This window comes from Macaca fascicularis, chromosome 14 (genome assembly GCF_037993035.2).
Source record: "Macaca fascicularis isolate 582-1 chromosome 14, T2T-MFA8v1.1".
In the NCBI taxonomy this organism is placed as follows: Eukaryota; Metazoa; Chordata; class Mammalia; order Primates; family Cercopithecidae; genus Macaca; species Macaca fascicularis.
This window is the reverse complement of record NC_088388.1, coordinates 10,105,251-10,127,780: the sequence shown is the minus strand read 5'-3', so window position 1 is coordinate 10,127,780 and position 22,530 is coordinate 10,105,251. Positions and strand designations below refer to the sequence as shown.

The window sequence follows — 22,530 nt, the reverse complement described above, 5'->3', positions numbered from 1 at the left end:
GACCCAAATAGGAGCAAGTGACCCTCCCTGGGGGGCCGCGGCGCGGTTTACAAAGCGCGAGATTCGGCGGCCGGCAGCGCTGCGGTCCCAATGCGCGTGCTGGGGACTTGGACCTGGGCCTCACAGCCCTGGCCCGCGAGCCGCCGCGACCCCTTCCGTCTCTGTCGCGGATGTCAGGCAAAGCCTATATCCCTCGTAAGACAGCGGCCTCTTTTGAAAGTATCCGTGAGAGCACTACCCGGCCTGCGGAGCCCCAGTCGACGCACAGAAAAGGCTCGGCGGCACAGACGCGGGCTTTATTAACATTTAGTAGTGAGCGCGGCCCGCGGGACATCGCGGGGACTCGGGTCCGGGTGACGCAACGGTTAAGCCTGGTTCACGACTTGGCGCAGGCACTTGGGGAGGTAGCCCGGGGCCGGAGGGCGGGGCCACGAGCCACTTCTGGCGGCTATGGGCGGAAAACCCAAAACTTCCCATGGGACCAAGCCTTCTGCGGCTTCACATGCACCGGAAGGGAATCTGGGTCAGCCCTCCCACCGAAAGAGGCAGCACGGATCCTCTTTTGCATAAGGCCTGAGGGAAGCACTTCCGCCCATATCCAAGATGGCCGACCAGGACAGTGAGAGCGGGTGGAGTTTCCGGGCGTGGAGCGAAGGTCACTGGGAGGGTGCGGAGCTTCCCCTGCCCAAGTTCCGATCCCACCAGGACTGGAAGACTCGCGTCCAGCTGGAGCTTTGCCGCATCTGCGTCGCTGTGCCCGCGCTCTTCGGGCGAGGAAGTCCCTTCCGGGTTGTGGGAGAAAAGAGTTACATGAGTTAGATTACCATGGCAGCTGGTGCCAGGCTCTCCACTTCCGTGAGCCTTCCTCTAACTGAGATCGGGGGGAGATAATGAAGGCCACAACTCCCAGGAGGCTCCACGCCGGGTGGTCAGGGACGCTCGGGAGGACGCACGGGCCCCCAGGAATGGGAACTGGTTAGATCCCAGGAACTCCGTGCCGGGGACGGGAAGAGAGGATGCCTAGGGCCCTAAATGGAAAGGCCAGAGCTGGAGACCTAGCACCCAGAAGATGGGACCGCAATTCAAGAATCAAAAGGCCGGGAGTGGTGGTGAGCGCCTGTAATCCCAGTACTTTGGGAGGTTGAGGCGGGAGGATCCTTTGAGGCCAGGAGTTCCAGGATGCGATGAGGCGTCATCGCACCACTGCACTCCAGCCTGGGTGACAGAGCGCACAGGTGCCAGCAAGGAGCACAAATACCAGCATGCCTAGTCTTCCAAGAATTCGGGGAATCCAAGAGCTTTGGCCTGGAGTGGGAGCTAGACTACACGTCCCAGCATGCCCTGTGACACACACACACACACACACACACACACACACACACACACACACACACACACACACACACACACACACACACACACACACACACACATACCCCCACATCCAACCACCAGGAGGGGGGAATTCTGGGACTTGGAACGGAAGAGCTGGGGGGGGGGGTGGTTAGAGGGAGGTCTTGTGACTACAAATCCCATAATGCTATGGAGCTAGGAAGGGGCAGGACGGCGTTGGGGAGGGATCGTGGGACATCAGATCCGGACGTGCCTTGGGACAAGGAAGGGACAGACCGGCGCGGGGCGGCCTGGGACTGCAGGTCCTGGCACGCGGGGGTCCGGCGCTCACCTTAAAGGAGTCCACAAACTCGTCACTCATCCTCCGGAGCTCGCGGCCATAACGCTGTGCTGCCCAGAGGTTGGGGGGCGCGGAGCGCGAGCGGCCCCGAAAGGGGCTGGGCTCCTCCTCCATCCCTTCGTCCTCCTCCGTCCCCGCGGGGTAGGAGCTGTGGCGACTCCGGGTCTCCACAGCCCCAGCGCCTGGAGAGGGTCAGTGGGTAGGGGGTGACGTTAATCTCAGCTCCTCTAAGTCCCTGGCCCTGCCTGAACCCTCCCCATCAGCTCTGCAGGCCCACTCGTAGGTCTTCCAGGGGCGCATCACAGTCCACCTCTCGGAGCCCCAGTCCGTTCCAGGGAAGCTCTGGGGCCTTTGTTGAAGATTCAGGTTAACTTTTCATTAATCCCACGAATCCTTACTGAGTGCCAATAATGGGTGAGGCCCTGTGCCCGGCACAAAATAAGGGCATAAGAAATACTAGTTACATCACGAGGTCAGGGGATCGAGACCATCCGGCCAACATGGTGAAACCCCGTCTCTACTCAAAACACAAAAATTAGCTGGGCATAGTGGCGCACGCCTGTAGTCCCAGCTACTTGGGAGGCTGAGGCAGGAGAATCGCTTGAGCCCAGGAGGCAGAGGTTGCAGTGAGCTGAGATCGTGCCACTGCACTCCAGCCTGGGTGACAGAGTAAGAATCTGTCTCAGAAGAAAAAAAAAAAAAAAGAAAGGCATATTATTAGTGCAACACCTTCATGGGGCTTCGTGGCAAGCCCTGGGTTGGTAGCTATTTCATAGCGTCTATTCTACATCAGCGGAAGCCAATCCCTTGGACAGGAAAGTGTCCTGCCACAGCTGGCAGGATTGAACGCTGCCTCTGCAAGGGACCTGCAAAGCCCCTGGAGAACAAGAACCTGTCCGCTACATGTCTGCATCCCCCCCAGAGCCTTCTTTGGAGACAGTGTCTGGAACTGTTGACGTTTTTAGGTACCATTGATGGTGCACTTATGTGTAGGCCAAGACATTCCCTCATTATCCTCCTAACCACCCTGGGAGGTGAGTACTAAACATGCTTAGGTGAGAAGACAGAAGCTTAGAGAGTTAAGACTTGCCCAGTTTCTGTGAAGCTGTGGAGGCCTGAGGCTGGAAGGTTCCAAAGGCTTGGTGGAATCCAGAGTCCAGTGATTATCAGTGGAGCTCTGTGTCTCTCCCCTTGTCTATTCAGCCTTTGACTCTCTGAGCCTGTGTCCTCACCTTTATGAGGGGATAATCCTAGCCCTGACTCCCAGTGATTGTGTAAAGGTCACATAAAATAAAAAAATGTGAAAGTGCTTTGTGGCTGGGTGTGATTCCTCACACCTGTAATCCCAGCACTTTGGGAGGCCGAGGCAGGCAGATTGCTTGAGTTCAGGAGTTTGAGACCAGCCTAGGCAACATCGCAAAACCCCATCTCTACTAATTTAAAAAAATTATAGGCCGGGTGTGGTGGCTCACGCCTGTAATCCCAGCACTTTGGGAGGTCGAGGTGGGCGGATCACAAGGTCAGATCAAAACCACCCTGGCTAACATGGTGAAACCCCATTCTCTACTAAAAACAAAAAAACAAAACAAAACAAAAAATTAGCTGAGCATAGTGGTGGGTGCCTGTAGTCCCAGCTATGCGGGAGGCTGAGGCAGGAGAATGGCGTGAACCCTGGAGGTGGAGCTTGCAGTGAGCGGAGATCACGCCACTGCACTCCAGCCTGGGCGACAGAGCGAGACTCTGTCTCAAAATAAATAAATAAATAAATAAATAATAATAATAAAAGAAGGCCAGATGGGCAGTGGCTCATGCCAGTAATCTGAGCACTTTGGGAGGCCAAGGCAGGTGGATCACCTGAGGTCAGGAGTTCGAGACCATCCTGGCCTCAAACTGGTGAAATCCTGTCTCTACTAAAAATACAAAAATTAGTTAGGTGTGGTGGTTCACGCCTGTAGTCCCAGCTCCACAGGAGGCTGAAGCAGGAGAATCGCTTGAACCCAGCAGGTGGAGGCTGCAGTGAGCCGAGATTGTGCCACTGCACTACAGCCTGGGCGGCAAAGCGAGACTCTGTCTCTAATAATAATAATAATAATGACAAAAGAAAAAAGAAAGTGCTTTGTAGGCCGCAAATACACTATGGGTTATTATTCAGAGGCCCGCCTACTGTTTGAACTGTGTTTGAACTGTGCTCCATGCCATCTCTCGACTGCTGCCAACTCCACTCTTCTACCCAGACTGATAAAGACTTGGAACCACGCCCTGGAGCAAACACTCAGAGCACAATGTTAGAGTGAGAAGCAGGTGGGGGGCTGGGCGCGGCAGCTCATGCCTGTAATCCCAACACTTTGGGAGACCGAGGTGGGGGGATCACGAGGTCAGGAGTTCAAGACCAGCCTGACCAAGATGGTAAACCCCATCTCTACTAAAGATACAAAAAAATTAGCCAGGCGGGGTGGCAGGTGCCTGTAATCCCAGCTACTCAGGAGGCTGAGGCAGGAGAATCGCTTGAACCTGGGCAGCAGAGGTTACAGTGAGCCGAGATCACGCCACTGCACCCGTCTCAAAAAAAAAAAAAAAAAAAAAATAGAGGCAGGTAGGGAACATACTTGGTGTTTATGGAAAAGTATGTCTGTCAGGGAGGCTCTTTGGAGATGGTAAATTACAGGCCAGGAACTGAAAGCGGGGGATAACCATCAGAATGTCTCTTCTCCCCTCAGAGGACCTGAGGCAGGGCCTGTGGGCCAGTGCAGGGCCTCCAGGGGTCCCAGCTAGGACACATAAATGAGACACATGACTAAGAAAGCAGGTAGGCGGCTGGGCGCAGTGGCTCACGTGTTTAATCCCAGCACTTTGGGAGGCCGAGGCGGGTGTATCACAAGGTCAGGAGATCGAGACCATCCTAGCTAACACGGCGAAACCCCATCTCTACTAAAAATACAAAAAAATCCCAGCACTTTGGGAGGCCGAGACGGGCGGATCACAAGGTCAGGAGATCGAAACCATCCTGGCTAACACGGTGAAACCCCGTCTCTATTAAGAAATACAAAAAACTAGCCGGGCGAGGTGGCGGGCGCCTGTAGTCCCAGCTACTCGGGAGGCTGAGGCCGGAGAATGGCGTGAACCCGGGAGGCGGAGCTTGCAGTGAGCTGAGATCCGGCCACTGCACTCCAGCCTGGGCGACAGAGCGAGACTCCATCTCAAAAAAAAAAAAAAAAAAAAAAAAACAAAAAAATTGGCCGGGTACGGTGGTTCACGCCTGTAATCCCAGCACTTTGGGAGGCTGAGGTGGGTGGATCACCTGAGGTCGGGAGTTCGAGACCAGCCTAACCAACATGGAGAAACCCTGTCTTTACTAAAAATACAAAATTGGCTGGTGGTGGCACATGACTATAATCCCAGCTACTAGGGAGGCTGAGGCAGGAGAATCGCTTGAACCTGGGAGGCGGAGGTTGTGGTGAGCCGAGATCGTGCCATTGCACTCCAGCCTGGGCAACAAGAGTGAAACTCCGTCTCAAAAACAAAAAACAGGCCGGGCGCGGTGGCTCAAGCCTGTAATCCCAGCACTTTGGGAGGCCGAGACGGGCGGATCACGAGGTCAGGAGATCGAGACCATCCTGGCTAACACGGTGAAACCCCGTCTCTACTAAAAATACAAAAAACTAGCCGGGCGAGGTGGCGGGCGCCTGTAGTCCCAGCTACTCCGGAGGCTGAGGCAGGAGAATGGTGTAAACCCGGGAGGCGGAGCTTGCAGTGAGCTGAGATCCGGCCACTGCACTCCAGCCCGGGCTACAGAGCAAGACTCCTGTCTCAAAAACAAAAAAAAACAAAAAAAAACAAAAAAAAAAACAAAAAACAAAAAACAAACAAACAAAAAACTTAGCTGGGCTTGGTGGCGGGCGCCTGTAGTCCCAGCTACTCGGGAGGCCGAGGCAGGAGAATAGTGTGAACTCGGGAGGCGGAGCTTGCAGTGATCCGAGATCGAGCCACTGCACTCCAGCCTGGGCAACAAGAGTGAAACTCCATCGCCAAAAAAAAAAAAAGAAAAAGAAAAAGAAAGCAAGCAAGTGGGCGTAGTGGCTCACGCCAGTAATCCCAACAGTTTGGGAGGCTGAGGCAGGTGGATCACTTGAGGCCAGAAGTTCGAGATCAGCCTGACCAACATGGTAAAACCCCATTTCTACTAAAAATACAAAAAAAAAAAAAAAAAAAAGGCCGGGCGTGGTGGCTCACACCTGTAATCCCAGCACTTTGGGAGCCTGAGGCAGGTGGATCACGAGGTCAGGAGTTCAAGACCAGCCTGACCAACATGGTGAAACCCCGTCTCTATTAAAAATACAAAAATAAGCCGGGTGTGGTGGCGCGAGCCTGTAATCCCAGCTACTTAGGAGGCTGAGGCAGGAGAATCACTTGAACCTGGGAGGCAGAGGTTGCAGTGAGCCGAGATTGTACCACTGCACTCCAGCCTGGGTGGCAGAGCAAGACTCTGTTTCAAAAAAAAAAAGAAAAAAAGAAATTAGCCAGGCATGGTGGCGTGGGCCTATATTCCCAGCTACTAGGGAGGTTGAGGCACAAGAATCGCTTGAACCTGGGAGGCAGAGGTTGCAGTGAGCTGAGATCTCGCCATTGCATTCTAGCCTGGGAGTCACAGTGAGACTTTGTCTCAACAACAACAACAAAAAAAGCAAGGAAGGGAACAAGAGGATGGAATCCGGAAAGGCCTAGGGTAAGATAAGGTGTGATCAGAGTGCCTGGCCATTCTGAGCATCACCAAAGCCCGGAGCTGCCCCCAGGTCAGGTGGGGATTCCTTAAGCCCCTAGAGGAGTGAGGTGGCAGTAGGGAGAGGCATACTAGGTCAGGAGTAAAGATGACAGATGAGAGCTGGATGTGGCGGCTCATGCCTGTAATCTCAGCACTTTGGAAGGCTGAAGGATTTTGGATAGGGGCAGGAGAGCCAGGAACAGAAGGGACACTGACGGAACAGGCCTGTTCGCAGAGTAATTTCCAGTTCTGTGGGGCGGTGGATGTGGAGCAGGGGTCAGCTAGGTGGGCTGGGCCCTGGTCAAATTCCTGCTCTGACCTTGGCCCATTTTCCGACTCTTTGGGGCCCCAGTGTCTTCTGTGAAATGGAGGCAGTTCCCTATCTGCCAGGACCACCGTGACAACAAATGAGAGCAGGAGAGCCCCTACCTGCCCCTCACAGCTTGAGGCCTCTGAGAGTCCCAGTGAGGGGAATACCCAGCTCTCCCCATTGTATAGATGAGGAAACAGAGGCAGAGGTTAGGAACTTGCCTGAGGCCATGTGACTGGGACAGCCTGCTTAGCCACCTAAATACGCAGGAAACAGCAGCTGTTCTCCTCCACTAGCTCTGAGTGGGGCCACAGGACCACTGCGCTTGCCGGACACAAGGCCCCACAGGTGGAAGGTGAGTGACTTGCACCCAGGCACTTGGCCTGGGCACCGCCCCTTGCCCAGGGATCAGAACAAGCAGAAGACACTGGCCAGGTGCGGTGGATGGTCGGAAGCCTCCCTGTGTATTCATTCATTTGATCCTCGCCACACCCTATCAGGGAGGCTCCTCATGGTTGCCACTTTACAGAGGAAGAAACTAAGGCAGAGAGCCTAAGTAACTTGCCCAAGGTCACAGAGCTAGTAGGTAGCAGAGCTGGGATCCCAACCCAACCAATGTGGCTTCAGGGGCTGTGTGCTTGGCTGTCATGCCCCAGGCTCCTCTCAGCTGTACCGTGGGCTGCCTTGGAGGCTTAGGCTGGGGAAGGCTCCCTTGGGCGTTCTGCTAGCACCAGTTCTGCCGGGAGCCTGTCCTATGGGGTGGGAGTTTCTCACCAAATTCGTGGACTTAGCAATGACAAGCCAGTTGTTATCAAGATGACACCCATTTGTGTAAATTGAATTATATACATGTAAGTACAAATATATATATATATTTGTGTGTGTATATATATGTGTGTGTGTGTATATGTGTGTGTGTGTGTGTGTGTGTGTGTGTGTGTGTGTGTATATATGTATGTATTTTTTCTTTAGAGGGAATCTTGCTTTGTCACCCAGGCTAGAGTGCAGTGATGTGATCTTGGCTCACTGCAACCCCTGCTCACCGGGTTCAAATGATTCTCCTGCCTCAGCCTCCTGAGTAGCTGGGATTACAGGCGCCTGCCACCATGCCTGGGTAATTTTTGTATTTTTAGTAGAGACGGGGTTTCACCATGTTGGTGGGGCTGGTCTTGAACTCCTGACCTCAGGTGATTCATGTGCCTCGGCCCCCCAAAGTGCTGGGATTACAGGCCTGAGCCACCATGCCCAGCCCTAAACTGAATTTTTAAAAAGTGTCCTATTTACGGGGAAAAAAACCCTGTGAATTCCCTGGGGGAAGGGGAGGGCTGGGGCAGGGCCTGGGCCAGCCTCTCCCTCCTCTGGGGAAGGAAGGGGGTGTGGCTCCTCCTTGGGTGCGAGCGTGGGTGGGTGCCCAGGCCTGCCCACTCTTGCCATCCGTCTAGAGCCTGGCCCGGGGCTGGGGTGTGGAAGCGGGGGATGGTGGCTGTGGCTAGAAGTGCCCCAGGCCCCAGCATGGCACCTTCAGCTTTACATTCTCTGCGTGTTGGGCTTCTGAGTCAGTGGCTGGGGCAGACATCCGTGCTGATGCTTCCGCGAGCATCCTTGCACTGGGATTTTCAGAGTCCTCAGATTCCCAAGAAGGAGAATACCAAGCTCTCCCTGTTTTACAGATGAGGAAACAGGGGCACACTTAATTACAACACTCTTGCACGCTGAATTGCACACTTAATTAAAACAGTGGTGTTCTAGACCGTTTGAAGCAGTCAAGCTCTGCCATCAGGCAGGGCTGGGTTTGGATCCTGCCCCAACCACATACCGACCACACACAATCTGCTGCTGGGGGAGGCTGACGTCACGGTGGCCAGTGCTGCCACCCCACCCTGGGCAGACACTTGCAGCCTGTCAGCCTCTGGCACCTGCAGGCTTCGGCCTTGACGTTAGCCTTCCAGGACAGAAGCCCCTTCAGGCCTGCAGAGAACAATCCCCAGTCTTGCTCAGAGCTGATAAAATCAGAAAGCACTCTAAAGTTGGCAAATGTTTCCTTTTTCTTTTTAAAAAACAGTGACAGGGTCTCTGTCACCCAGTCTGGAGTACAGTGGCACGATCTCAGCTCACTGCAGCCTCAAAATCCTAAGCTCAATTAATCTTCCCACCTCAGCCTCCCGAGTAGCTTGGACTACAGGCACCACCATGCCCAGCTCATTTTTTAATTTAAAAAAATTTTTAGAGACAGGGTCTTGCCATCTTTCCCAGGCTGGTCTTGAACTCCTGAGCTCAAGTGATCCTCCTGCCTCGGCCTCCCGAAGTGCTGGGATTACAGGCATGAGCTACTAAGGCCGGCTGGTAAATGTTTGTTCACTTTCTTTTCCCTTTTCCCGTTAGCTGGAAACGTTTTCTTTTTTTTTTTTTTGAGACGGAGTCTCGCTCTGTCTCCCAGGCTGGAGTGCAGTGGCGCGATCTCCACTCACTGCAAGCTCCGCCTCCCGGGTTCATGCCATTCTCCTGCCTCAGCCTCCCGTGTGGCTGGGACTACAGGCGCCCGCCACCGCGCCCGGCTAATTTTTGTATTTTTAGTAGAGACGGGGTTTCACCATGTTAGTCAGGATGGTCTCGATCTCCTGACCTCGTGATCCGCCCATCTCGGCCTCCCAAAGTGCTGGGATTACAGGCGTGAGCCACCGCGCCCGGCCGGAAATGTTTTCTATAAAGGGGGTTCAGTGGGCCACATGGTCTCTGTGACAACCACTCAGCTTTGTGGCCAGAGCTGAAAAGAAACCATAATCAATGTGTAAATGAATACACTGCACCTTGCTGTGTTCCACTAACACTTTCTTTAGGGATCTGGAAATTTGAATTTCATAGAATGTTCACATGTTACAAAATATAGTTCTTTGGATTTTTGTGCACAATTTTAAAATGTAGGCCCGATGTGTTGGCTCATGCCTGTAATCCCAACACTTTGGGAGGCCAAGGCAAAAGGACTGCTTGAGGCCAGGAGTTTGAGACCAGCCTGAGCAACACAGAAAGACCCTTGTTTCTACAAAAATTAAAATAAAAAATTAGCCAGGCATGGTGGCGTGCACCTGTAGTCCCAGCTACTTAGGAAGCTGAGGTGTGAGGATGGTTGGAGCCCAGAAATTCAAGGCTTTATAAATATATAAAATACTGGGCCGGGCGCGATGGCTCAAGCCTGTAATTCCAGCACCTTGGGAGGCCGAGGCGGGTGGATCACGAGGTCAGGAGATCGAGACCATCCTGGCTAACACGGTGAAACCCCGTCTATACTAAAAAAAATACAAAAAATTAGCCAGGCGTGGTGGCGGGCGCCTGTAATCCCAGCTACTCGGGAGGCTGAGGCAGGACAATTGCTTGAACCCAGGAGGCGGAGGCTGCAGTGAGCCGAGATTATGTCACTGCACTCTCCAGCCTGGGCAACATAGCTCAACTCAGTCTCAAAAAAAAAAAAAAAAAATTACTGACTGGGTGTGGTGGCTAGCACTTTGGGAGGCCAAGGCAGGAGGATCAGTTGAGGTCAGGAGTGAGACACCAGCCTGGCCAAGGTGGCAAAACCTCATCTCTAATAAAATATACAAAAAAATTAGCTGGGTGTGGTGGTGTGCGCCTGTAGTCTCAGCTACTCGGGAGGCTGAGGCAAGAAAATCACCTGAACCTGGAAGGTAGACATTGCTGTGAGGCGAGATTGCACCACTGCACTCCAGCCTGGGCAACAGAGCGAGACTCCATCTTGGGGAAAAAAAAATTATATATATATTTACATATATATAAATATATATATAATAAAAATATATACATAAATTAATAACAATGTCAGTACTAATAATAAGAGCAGCAAACACTTAGCCCCTCCTCTGTGCCAGGCACTGTTTCCAAGCACTTTTCCTGTATTAACTCATCAGGTCCTTGCTATACCCCTGCGAGGTTGGACTAGTTCTATTCCCGCTTACAGATGAGGAAACTCAGGTAGATGGAGTTCATTAACCTGCTCAAGCTCAACCTGCTAGGAAGGGCAGAGCCACATTTGAACCTGCAGTCTGGCCCAAGGGCTAGCACTGGGCTGCTTCTCTCTGTCTCTCCACTGTCCACACCTGTTTCAGACACTGGGCTGTGTGGGCTGTCACAGCACAAGGTGGCTGCGGTCCCTGCCCTGGGGCACCTTAGCCTCCAGCAGGGGCCTGGTGGCAGGGGCTGTGAAAAGTGACCGAACAAGTGTGAGCTGCTCTGCGCAGGTAGAGGGGCAGACGCCCCGTGGCTCTGGAAGGGCACTGGCACTTGCTGATCTCTTTTTTTTTTTTTTTTTTGAGACGGAGTCTCGCTGTGTCTCCCAGGCTGGAGTGCAGTGGCGTGATCTCGGATCACTGCAAGCTCCGCCTCCCGGGTTCACGCCATTCTCCCGCCTCAGCCTCCCGCCTCACCACGCCCGGCCTGCTGATCTCTTTTGGGAAATCACTTGCTTTGGAGACACTGAAAACTACATCAAAAGGTTCAGAAATCCAGCTCTGTCCTCACCTAGCAGCTGTCTTCTCCCGCAGCCCTCTTTCCTGCGGGTCTGCAGCTGGGGGTGGGGGGAGGTGTCGCCCGCTTTGCTCCTTATTACCTTGCAGGCCCCTCCCATGCCCTGCTCCTGGGTCAAGTCCCTGGCCAGTGCAGAATGTTACTCCTGTCTTCTGCCACTCCACCAGCACCCCATCTCCTTTCTGTACCTTGCTACTCCTTCTATCATGATCTTGTCCCACTCTCCCCTCAGACTCATTCCCAGGGACATAACCTAGGCCTTGTCACCATCAAATAACTCCATCCCAAGCTTCCCACCAGCTGACCCGACCTGTGTGGATCATACCCCTGGGACCCCAACTCCAACCATGCTGCGGCTTCCCAGGGCTTGCTACTTTCCCTGAAGCTCAGCCAGCTTGGACCCCACACCTACCCTTCCTTCCTTTGCACACACTTGAAGCCCCTACCCCTAACTGGGCTGAGACAAGCACGACTCTGATTGACTCTAACTCCCGGCCAGCTCCCACTAGCACCCTGCTAAAAATCCCACCAGATGCTTAAAATCCACCTCTAGTGGCCGGGTGTGGTGGCTCATGCCTGTAATCCCAGCACTTTGGGAGGCCGAGGCAGGTGGATCACGAGGTCAGGAGTTCGAGACCAGCCTGGTCAACATGGTGAAACCCTGTCTCTACTAAAAATACAAAAATTAGCTGGGCATGGTGGCACATGCCTGTAATCCCAGCAAGACTCCATTCCAAAAAAAAAAAAAAAAAAAAAAAAAAAGCCACCTCTAGCCCACCCTCTAGGGTGGCTTCCAGATCCTTCCCCACCCTTCAGTGTTTCTTCTCTATTAAAAGCAACTTCATCTTACTGGATGCTCAAGCCAGATTCCTTGGTGTTGGCTGGGCTCTGTGGCTCATGCCTGTAATCCCAGCACTTTGGGAGGCCAAGATCACTTGGGGCCAGGAGTTCAAGACCAGCCTGGCCAACATAGCAAGACCTTATCTCTAAAATTAATAATAATTTATTTTATTTTTATTTATTTTTTGTTTTTTGAGATGGAATCTTGCTCTGTCACCCAGGCTGGAGTGCAGTGGCACAATTTCAGCTCACTGCAACCTCCACCTCCTGGGTTCAAGTGATTCTCCTGCCTCAGCCTTCCAGGTAGCTGGGATTACAGTTGTCCACCACCACATCTGGCTAATTTGTGTTTTTGTAGTAGAGGCAGGGTTTCACCAAGTTGGCCAGGCTCTCTTGAACTCCTGAACTCAAGTGATCTGCCCGCCTCGGCCTCCCGACGTGCTGGGATTACAGGCATGAGCCACCGCGCCCAGCCAACAATAATTTTTTTTTTTTGAGACAGTCTCGCTCTGTCTCAGGCTGGAGGGCAGTGGTGTGATCTCGGCTCACTGCAAACTCCGCCTCCCGGGTTCCCGCCATTCTCCTGCCTCAGGCTCCCAAGTAACTGGGACTATAGGCGCCCACCACCACGCCCGGCTAATTTTTTTTTTGTATTTTTAGTAGAGACAGGGTTTCACCATGTTAGCCAGAATGGTCTCGATCTCCTGACCTCGTGATCCGCCCGCCTGGGCCTCCCAAAGTGCTTGGATTACAGGTGTGAGCCACCGCTCCCAGCCTAATAATTTTTTTAAAATTCCTTGGCATCATCCTGGTTCCTCTCTTTCCCTCGCACCCCACATCCAGTCCATCAGCAGATCCTGCCAGTTCTGCTTTAAAAATAAATCCAGGGCCGGGCGCGGTGGCTCAAGCCTGTAATCCCAGCACTTTGGGAGGCCAAGACGGGCGGATCACAAGGTCAGGAGATTGAGACCATCCTGGCTAACACGGTGAAACCCCGTCTCTACTAAAAAATACAAAAAAACCTAGCCGGGCGAGGTGGCGGGCGTCTGTAGTCCCAGCTACTAGGGAGGCTGAGGCAGGAGAATGGCGTGAACCCGGGAGGCGGAGCTTGCAGTGAGCTGAGATGCGGCCACTGCACTCCAGTCTGGGCGACAAAGCGAGACTCTGTCTCAACAAAAAAATAAAAATAAATAAATAAATAAATAAATAGGCCGGGCGCGGTGGCTCAAGCCTGTAATCCCAGCACTTTGGGAGGCCGAGGCGGGCGGATCACGAGGTCAGAAGATCGAGACCATCCTGGCTGACACGGTGAAACCCCGTCTCTACTAAAAAAAAAAAAATACAAAAAACTAGCCGGGCGAGGTGGCGGGCGCCTGTAGTCCCAGCTACTGGGGAGGCTGAGGCAAGAGAATGGCGTGAACCCGGGAGGCGGAGCTTGCAGTGAGCTGAGATCCGGCCACTGCACTCCAGCCTGGGCGGCAGAGCGAGACTCCATCTCAAAAAAAAAAAATAAATAAATAAATAAATAAATCCAGAGGCCAGCTACTTCTCACCACCTCCCTGGTGACTCTCTGAATGTCTAAATCTGACCATGCTGCCTCTGTTCAAAGCCTTTCCAGGTTTTCACCCAAAGGCAAAGTCAGAGTCCTTACAATGACCTCCACCTTTAGGTCTCCAAAGACCCTTTCCTAACCCCCTCCTCTAGGCCCACCCTAGCTGGGAGCAGGTGTTGCCCTCAGGGCCTTAGCACCTGCCCTTCCCTCTGCCTGGAACTCTCTTCCCATCATCCCTGTGGCCTTGGTTCCAGTGGTGCTTCTCACCAAGTGAGTGTTGACCACCTCTGCTACCATCACTCCCCCAGCCCCGTGACTCTGGATTCTCTTAACTCTTTTTTTTTTTTTTTTTTTGAGACGGAGTCTCACTCTGTTGCCAGGCTGGAGTGCAGTGGTGTGATCTTGGCTCACTGCAACCTCCGCCTCCCGGGTTCAAGTGATTCTCCTGCCTCAGCCTCCTGAGTAGCTGGGACTATAGGTGCATGCCACCATGCTTGGCTAATTTTTGTATTTTTAGTAGAGATGGGGTTTCACCATGTTGGCCAGGCTGGTCTCCATGTCTTGACCTTGTGATCCGCTCGCCTCAGCCTCCCAAAGTGTTGAAATTACAGGTGTAAGCCTCCGCGCCCAGCTTCTCTTAACTCTTACATGCTGCCCCCATACAAATCTTCTCATCCATGATAGGATGCACTTTTGTGCTTGTTTGCTTATGGACCCACCACGTCACTAGAATGTAAGCTCCACGAGGGCAAGGATTCCTGATGCTTGGGTTCACCGAGGTCCCCCTAGCAACTGGAACAACCTGTGTCACATGGTGAACACTCACTCTGAGACACAAGTCAATGCTGAGTGTGTGTGGCGGGGGGCAGAAAGCAGGGGGAGTTTGTGAGCAGAAAAACAGCCAAGTGCAAGCTCAGAAAGTTAAAGAAAGCTGTGGAGGCCGAGCATGGTGGCTCACGCCAGTAATCCCAACACTCTGGGAGGCCAAGATGAGAGGATCTCTTGGGCCCAGGAATTCGAGACCAGGCTGGGCAACAAAGCAAGACCCCACCTCTACAAAAAATAAAAAATGAGCTGGTGTGGCAGCATGTACCTGTGGTCCCAGCTGTTCTGGAGGCTGAGGCAGGAGGATTGTTTGAGCCCAGGAGTTTGAGACCTGCCTGGGCAACAAAAGGAGACCCGCCCCTGCCCTCGTCTCTAATGAAAACATGAAAAATGTCGGGCGTGGTGGCTCACGCCTGTAATTCCAACACCTTGGGAGGCCGAGGCGGGCGGATCACAAGGTCAGGAGATAGAGACCACCCTGGCTAACATGGTGAAACCCTATGTCTACTAAAAATACAAAAAATTAGCCGGGCATGGTGACACATGCCTGTAGTCCCAGCTACCTGAAAGACTGAGGCAGGAGAATTGCTGGAACCCAGGAGGCGGAGGTTGCAGTGAGCTGAGATTGCACCACTGCACTCCAGCCTGGGTGGCAGAGTGAGACTCTGTCTCAGAAAAAAAAAAAAAAAAGAAAAAGTTAAAAATAAATTAACTAGGTGTAGTCCACACACCTGTATTCCCAGTTACTTGGGAGGGTAAGGTGGGAGGATCGCTTAAGCCCAGAAGTTCTAGGCTGCAGTGAGCTGAGGTCACACCTCTGTACTCCACACCTCTGTACTCCCTCCTAGGTGATAGAGCGAGACCCTGTCTCAAAACAAACAAAACAACAACAACAAAAAAAGAAAGCAAGCTATGGGATCCAATCTGAGAGAACTGAGTGTGTGTGTTTGTGCGTAAGAGAGGGAGGGGAAGGAGGCCTCTTAAGCCTTCTTAATCCTGAAAATGGGAAGGAGGTCGTTTAAGCTTCAGTGCCAGAGTGACATGACCTAGTTTTCTATTTTTAGAGATGGGGTCTGGCTATGTTGCCCAGGTTGGTCTTGAATTCCTGGGCTCAAGCCAGCCTCCTGAGCTGCTGGGACTACAGACATGGGCCACCCCACCTGGCTTGACCTGGTTTTTGTGTTCAGAAGATATATGTTGTTGTTCCAGGTGCCAAGGCCAGTGCTGGGCACAGGGGTGGTGGAGCCTACTGAGAAATGGACACTGAACCCCAGTGTCTATCCTTCCATCTTGGAGCCTGTGCTTCCCACCCCACACAGCCCTGCTGTCTGGGAGGACCGTCTGCCCCTTGAGGTCACCTGCCCCTGGCCTTTGTGCCAGGACAGGCCTGCTGTGGGCGCAAGCCTCGGGGCAAGAAAGAACACATCTGGGAGCTGGAAGGCCCAATCCCAGGGAAAGCATGTAGCCTGGGGCAGGGCACCAAGGAGTCTTCCAGCCCCCACCTTCTAAGGAAAGAAATGCCAGGCAGGTATGGCCTTAGGTAGGCCCCTTTTCCTTTTCGGATCACTGCCTGCCTGCCTGTCACTAATTTCTGTCCTGGCCCCACACTGAGAGCTGCCATATATATATATACATATTTTAAGAGATGGAGTCTCCCTAAGTCACCCAGGCTGGCTTTGAACTTCTGGGCTCAAGCGATCCTCCTGCGTTGGCCTCCCAAAGTGCTGGGATTACAGGTGTGATCCGTCATGCCTGGCAGCTACCATTTTTTAGCTTTAATGTGCACCAGCTCTGTAATCAAGTGCATCCTATATGTTCCTGCTAATTAACTCAACAGTCCTACAATGGTGGTTATTAATTGCTCTGTTTTACAAAAGAGGAAACTGGGGCTCTGAGAGGTTAGGGACCGACCCAAAGCCTTCAGTGCCCGTGGATACAACTGGGATGCAGGGAGCCAGTGGGCTGGGGGTGAGGTGACCCGGCAGGTGGAGGTGGTGGGGTACTTACCTCCATGATGGCTGCTGCTGGTTGGCTGCTCCTGCTGGTGACTGGCGTCCCACAGGAGGCCTGGGGCCTGGCGATGATGCTTGCCGGAGTCTGAGGGCCTGTTCCCCGCGGGGCTGGGGCCCAGGCCCCTCTCTGCAGAGCTGGAGTCTTCCTGCTCACTAGGCTCAAACTCTGGGATCTGGAACATGCTCTGGGCTATGAGGACAAGATGTTAGGTAGTCAAGGCACAGCTGGGGCCAACGGTGGCCCTGGAAGGCAGAGGCAGGTACCCTTGGCTCCCTCTCCCACCCTAGGGCCCCCAGGCCCGCCAGGCCTCCCGGGCCCTCATTTGTCTGCTGGGTCTGGCCTGGCAGGGAGCTGATGCTGTCGGCTCAGGGCCTCAATCTCCCCTTAGAACCCTGGTGGACCCAGGCCCCTACCCAGGCCCCGCCCCGCCCGTGGTGACGGCGCACAGGTCTCACCCCAAGCCCGATCTCGAGGCCCCTGACCCGGGCCTGCCGCCTCCCTCCTGCACCCCGGGCTCCCGGCCCTAGTTGCTTGGGCAACGGGAACTGTCAGCGACCTGGCCCAATCACCTCTCGGAACGTCACTCGGGTAGGTCCAGAGGCGGGGTCAACCCGGCCCGGCCCCGCCTCCCCGCCGGACCTACGGCTACTCGCCCGCAGCCTTTTTTCTCCCTCCTGCAGCCCTGGTGCTCATATCCTCGCTGCCTCACACCTTGGACGTGTGTGGGAGCAGGAGAGGGATTCTCTGGGGTCCCCATTTGGAACCTGGAGACCCACTTCTGCCAACAAGTCCTTCAGCCCCTCTGGACCTTAGTTTCCCCCCAGTGAAGTGGGGATAGTGACAGCTCCCCCAGGAGCCAGTGAAAACTTTGTGAAGGGAGTGATTACTGCGGGCGAAGGCGCTTGGCACAGCCACAACTGAAGCTCAGCCGTCGGATGCGATTATTGTTGCTATTGTTACCGCTCCGCCTGGACTGGGTGCCCGGTCGGAAAGTCCCGCTCCCCGCTCCTCCTCCCAGGCGTGGAAGCTTCGCGCCGCCCGCCTCGGGGGACACCTCCCGCGCCACCTCGGGGGCACTGGAGATAAGGAGAGGAACCTCCTCCCTGGCTGGGATGGCTGCCCGGGCGCGGGAGGAGGGCCGGGGACCCGGTGAGGGTGGACCGTAGGATCCGTGGGGGCTTCAGGCCTGGCAGGCGGCCGGCCAGGTGAGCAGGGCCGCGGGCGCGCCGGGGCGGGGGGCGGGCCCGCGCTGGGGATTCGGGGCTCCGCGGGTTCAGGCCCGGGGGCGGGGCCCGGGGGCCATCTTGGCTATGGGCGGAAGTTTTCTTCAGAGGCCGAGGGACGGGAATCCGTTGCCGCCCCCGGCTGGGTGGCACGACCCCGATTTGGGTATAGGAGAGAGGAGCGTGGGAATTGGCGGCCCCCCATACAAGTTAAGGCGGACCGCCCAGGCACAGCCCACCCGGGGACCCCCTGGATGCGGCACGGCCCCCGCAATTCGGCCGCCCTCCAGCCGCCTCCCGTAACCCCGGGCGCCCGCCAGCGGCGCAGCTCGCGCCAATTCTCGTACGGTTTCACGCCGGGTGCGGCGCTGGACTGCGGAGCCGGTCGGGCCCCTGCGCAATTTGCGTAGCGAACAGCGCCCGCGCAGGCGCAGGAGGGGGCGGAGCAGCGGGAGCCGGGGAGCCGGAGCCCCGGGTCCCCACGACCTGAGCCGGCTCTCCCATCAGCGGCCTGAGGACCTGGCATCCGCCTCCTCCCGCCCCTTGAGGCTGGAGAGTGGACGCGGTGGGGGGGGGTTGGGCGGGGGGCAGCTTTCGAGAATTACAAGGACAGAAGGCAGAGGCCCTCCCCATCCGCATTACTGGAGGAGAGCCTCCCCCAGCTTGGGGAGGGGGAGAGCGGGGCATTGGGCGCCCCCTGCAGCGGCCGCTGCCCTGACCCGACGGGCATCGGCTGGCTCTCCCCCTCCAGCCAGGACGACACGAGCGACCGAGGCCAGGGACTCCGCTCCTTGGGCCTCTGCATCCCCCCATCCCTGACTCTGGGGTAGGCCCAGGGAGGAGACACCCCCAACCCCCACCCGGTCTGCCCTGGAGAGAAGAGACTGCCCTTCCATGCCCCTGAGTGAGGGGCCTGGGGCCCAGGCTGCCCGTGTTCCCCAAGGGCAAGGGTCTCTCTGTTGAGGAGGAGGGGCCTGTCAGCCACAACTTCTTTCCTCCTCAGCGCCCCATCTCCCTCTCTGCACCCTGCAATTCCCACCCCTCCGTATTTATTACCCTGGCCCTGCCGACAGCCCCTCCTTCTCTGTCTCCGGGATTCAGGCCTCCCTCCCTGACATGGAGAGTAACCTGTCTGGCCTGGTGCCTGCTGCCGGGCTGGTGCCTGCGCTGCCACCTGCTGTGACCCTGGGGCTGACGGCTGCCTACACCACCCTGTATGCCCTGCTCTTCTTCTCCGTCTATGCCCAGCTCTGGCTGGTGCTTCTGTATGGGCACAAGCGTCTCAGCTATCAGACGGTGTTCCTGGCCCTCTGTCTGCTCTGGGCTGCCTTGCGTACCACTCTCTTCTCCTTCTACTTCCGAGATACTCCCCGCGCCAACCGCCTGGGGCCCTTGCCCTTCTGGCTTCTCTACTGCTGCCCCGTCTGCCTGCAGTTCTTCACCTTGACGCTTATGAACCTCTACTTTGCCCAGGTAACCAACTGTGGTCCCGGGTGGGGGGTGGGAGGTGGCAAGCCTTAAGGACCCACGGGAGTGAAGGGCATCTCTGCTCCTAGGTGGTGTTCAAGGCCAAGGCGAAGCGTCGGCCGGAGATGAGCCGAGGCTTGTAAGTACTCGGGACACTGGTGGGCTCAACCTCCAGGTCAGGGGCAGGGGACAGTCCCATGTAGATCCCTTCCCACCTCTCAGGGCTGAGACAAAGACAACCCAGGGAATGTCTGTGGAAGAGCTTGGAAAAGTTAAAGCACCTGGCGCAGATGGCTCAGCAGAGGCGTTGCAGATCTGCAAGGCACAAGAATAGGAATGGTTGTGGTAGTGTGAGGGAGAGGAACCCAGTGGCATCCACCATGGAGGGTGAGCTGGAGGCTCCAGTCCATGGAAGCACCAAAGCCATATGCACTCCTGGGTGACCTGGGGCCGCAATGCCCTCGTCATTTGTACAGTGTCTTACGGTTTATAAAGAGCTTTCCCAGCCATCTTTCATTTGTACAATTTCCCTGAGAGGCTACTCTCCTCCCTTGAGAGATGAAGAAACTGAGGCCCAGCCAGGTAAGGCATCAGGATCAAGGTCGCAGAGCTGGGGCTCAGACGGAGACTTCTGACTCCAGTTGGTGCCCCTTCCGAGGTACCATGGCTGTCAGTCACCTTCTGACCTCTTTGAGCCTCAGTTTCTCCATCTATAAGAATGGAGGAACAGGGCTCAGACTGGATGCCCTGAGTTCTGTGGACACTGGGGTTTCCTGCAGGAGGTGGGGCAGGTGGTGAGTGCTGAGGGCTGTTGAGGGCCCGGGCTGACTGTGCTGTGGCTGCAGGCTGGCTGTCCGAGGGGCCTTTGTGGGGGCCTCGCTGCTCTTTCTGCTGGTGAACGTGCTGTGTGCTGTGCTCTCCCATCGGCGCCGGGCACAGCCCTGGGCCCTGCTGCTTGTCCGCGTCCTGGTGAGCGACTCCCTGTTCGTCATCTGTGCGCTGTCTCTTGCTGCCTGCCTCTGCCTCGTCGCCAGGCGGGCCCCCTCCACTAGCATCTACCTGGAGGCCAAGGTAGGGCCGCAGCACTGATGCCCAGGTGTCCTTTGGGATCTCTGGGCAGCGGTTCTCAGGGTGTAGAGGAAGCTGGGAGCCTTCTCTCCCTGAGGGTCCTCTGTTGTTACCTGTGCCAGGGGACCAGTGTGTGCCAGGCGGCCGCGATGGGTGGAGCCATGGTCCTGCTCTATGCCAGCCGGGCCTGCTACAACCTGACAGCACTGGCCTTGGCCCCCCAGAGCCGACTGGACACCTTCGATTACGACTGGTACAATGTGTCTGATCAGGTGGGCATACGCATGTCTGCCACCTCCTTAGTAGCCGTGGCACCTTGGCCCCAGCTGGCCTGGGCCCTGTCCCACTGCCCCCTTGGCGTGACTGCAGACTGGCACCAGCCCCTGCCTTCCCACAGGCGGACCTGGTAAATGACCTGGGGAACAAAGGCTACCTGGTATTTGGCCTCATCCTCTTCGTGTGGGAGCTGCTGCCCACCACCCTGCTGGTGGGCTTCTTCCGGGTACACCGGCCCCCACAGGACCTGGTAAGGGTCTGCACCCTCCCCTGTGGGCCCAGTGGAGAGGGGCAGATGCTGGGAATCCTGGGTTGGCATCTGGGGATGGGCAGGGAGAACAGTGTGGGACAGGAGTAAGTATCGATGATGGCTTCCTTCTCCAGAGCACCAGCCACATCCTCAATGGGCAGGTCTTTGCCTCCCGGTCCTACTTCTTTGACCGGGCTGGGCACTGTGAAGATGAGGGCTGCTCCTGGGAGCACAGCCGGGGTGAGAGCACCAGGTAGGAGCCATGGCACTGCCTCAGTACCCCTGCCCCCACCACCCACTTGGCTCCATCGAGCTATGGGGGACTGAGAGAGCCGGGTCTTGCCCTTCCACCCCTGCCATGGCCTTTGCTTCCCCATCTGTACTAGGTGAGGTCCCCTGGGTTCCTATGGCTAAAGCCTCCATCCCTTGCCTAGAGATGTACTTTGCCCTGGGCCCCGAAGGTCTAGGTCACAGGGGTTCTGTTCTAAGCCTCTGTTCCTCCTGCAGCTCTTGTGACTGTGGCCCTGGTCACTGTCCTGAGACTGACCCTGTTTCTCTGCTGCAGTATGTCAGGCAGTCTAGGCTCTGGGAGCTGGTATGGCGCCATCGGGCGTGAGCCGGGCTGGTATGGGGGCAGCCAGACGAAGACCACTCCTCTGCTCTTCTCCCAGGTGCCAGGACCAGGTGGCCACCACCACAGTCTCTACTCCACCCCACAGACGTGATCCCCTTCCCTCCCCCACAGAATACCCAGGCCCCAGTCCCCGTCACCCTAAGCCCCTGTGCCAAGTTTGCCACTTCTTGCCCAGGATCCTGGGGGTCGTGGCTGCCCCCTCCTCTGGCCAGCTCCTTGCTGCTCCTGTCATAGTGAGCTTGTGCCGTCCCCCTAGGATGGGGGCGTGGCCCTGGCTGCCAGATGCCCACAGCACCCTGGCATGACCTGCCACCTCCGCTTCCACACCGGAGTCAGCTACCTCTCCTGTGCCTGCCACTCAATAAACAGTGTCTGCGCCCCACAGTTGTTCACCTGTCTATCATCTGCCTTGTGTTCCTGTCACTTTTGCCTGTTTGGCCTAAGGCTGAACAGTGGCCCTTGAAGTGGGCTGCTAGGCTGGGCAGGGGCCACTTACCCCATCAAGGCTGGTGGGCTGGGAGAGGAGGGGCCTGCAGTTTGCAAGGGAAGGAGACCACACAGGCCTTTGTTCTCAAAGCTCTGCTGGCCCAGAATTGCCCCACTAACTCCAGATCCCTCTCCACTTGAACAGTTCCTACTCTTTCCTCAAGACCTGCGTCAACTGTTACTATCTTTAGGAAGCCTTCTGTCTAATGGTCAAGGGATGTGGCCCCTCTACTAGGCCCCACAGCCCCACATTACTGTGGTTATGTGGCTACTGAGGATTTTTTTTTTTTTTTTTTTGAGACAGGGTCTGTCACTCAGACTGGAGTGCAGTGGCACGATCATGGCCCACTGCAGCCTCAACCAACCAGGCTCAAGCAATCCTCCTGCCTCAGCCTGCCTAATTTATTTTATTTTTTATTTTTTTTTTTTTGAGACGGAGTCTCGCTGTGTCGTCAGGGCTGGAGTGCAGTGGCGCTATCTCAGCTCACTGCAAGCTCCGCCTCCCGGGTTTATGCCATTCTCCTGCCTCAGCCTCCCGAGTAGCTGGGACTACAGGCGCCCGCCACCACGCCCAGCTAGTTTTTTTGTATTTTTTTTAGT

General features: G+C 55.6%; 2 protein-coding genes across 11 annotated transcripts; one reads left to right on the top strand and one right to left on the bottom strand.

Annotated features, from left to right (window-relative positions):
- Nucleotides 1-280: 280 nt before the first annotated feature.
- BAD (BCL2 associated agonist of cell death) lies at nucleotides 281-17,772 on the bottom strand. 3 transcript variants are annotated; one of them, XM_005577427.4, is made up of 4 exons: nucleotides 17,414-17,772; nucleotides 16,521-16,715; nucleotides 1,685-1,875; nucleotides 281-782 (listed from the first exon to the last, which is right to left on the bottom strand). In XM_005577427.4, the coding sequence occupies exons 2-4, from the start codon at nucleotides 16,705-16,707 to the stop codon at nucleotides 657-659; spliced, it is 504 nt and encodes a 167-aa protein (XP_005577484.2). In that variant the 5' UTR covers nucleotides 16,708-16,715; nucleotides 17,414-17,772; the 3' UTR covers nucleotides 281-656. The 3 variants fall into 3 exon arrangements, with proteins under 3 accessions (XP_005577484.2, XP_045226466.1, XP_005577483.2); XM_045370531.2 differs by lacking the exon at nucleotides 17,414-17,772 and adding an exon at nucleotides 16,940-17,045; XM_005577426.4 differs by lacking the exon at nucleotides 17,414-17,772 and adding an exon at nucleotides 16,982-17,045.
- GPR137 (G protein-coupled receptor 137) lies at nucleotides 595-21,828 on the top strand. Of its 8 annotated transcripts, none has more exons than XM_015434530.4 (8): nucleotides 595-1,109; nucleotides 18,851-19,222; nucleotides 19,306-19,355; nucleotides 20,062-20,287; nucleotides 20,407-20,556; nucleotides 20,682-20,810; nucleotides 20,945-21,063; nucleotides 21,376-21,828. In XM_015434530.4, the coding sequence occupies exons 1-8, from the start codon at nucleotides 1,017-1,019 to the stop codon at nucleotides 21,533-21,535; spliced, it is 1,299 nt and encodes a 432-aa protein (XP_015290016.2). In that variant the 5' UTR covers nucleotides 595-1,016; the 3' UTR covers nucleotides 21,536-21,828. The 8 variants fall into 8 exon arrangements, with proteins under 8 accessions (XP_015290016.2, XP_045226463.1, XP_065385501.1 ...); XM_065529429.2 differs by lacking the exon at nucleotides 595-1,109 and adding an exon at nucleotides 17,151-17,731 and having other exon boundaries at nucleotides 21,482-21,828; XM_065529430.2 differs by lacking the exon at nucleotides 595-1,109 and adding an exon at nucleotides 17,151-17,731.
- The last annotated feature ends 702 nt before the right edge of the window (nucleotides 21,829-22,530 follow it).

Excerpts from the sequence above, each read along its gene's own strand:
- GPR137 (XM_015434530.4), top strand. The coding sequence starts at position 1,017 with ATGCCTAGGGCCCTAAATGGAAAGGCCAGAGCTGGAGACCTAGCACCC. Across the intron at positions 20,557-20,681 it reads GGTACAATGTGTCTGATCAG|GCGGACCTGGTAAATGACCT; the intron begins GTGGGCATACGC and ends GCCTTCCCACAG. Across the intron at positions 21,064-21,375 it reads AGCCGGGGTGAGAGCACCAG|TATGTCAGGCAGTCTAGGCT; the intron begins GTAGGAGCCATG and ends TCTCTGCTGCAG.
- BAD (XM_005577427.4), bottom strand. The coding sequence starts at position 16,707 with ATGTTCCAGATCCCAGAGTTTGAGCCTAGTGAGCAGGAAGACTCCAGC. Across the intron at positions 1,876-16,520 it reads CAGCAGCAGCCATCATGGAG|GCGCTGGGGCTGTGGAGACC; the intron begins GTAAGTACCCCA and ends GACCCTCTCCAG. Across the intron at positions 783-1,684 it reads AGTTTGTGGACTCCTTTAAG|GGACTTCCTCGCCCGAAGAG; the intron begins GTGAGCGCCGGA and ends ACAACCCGGAAG.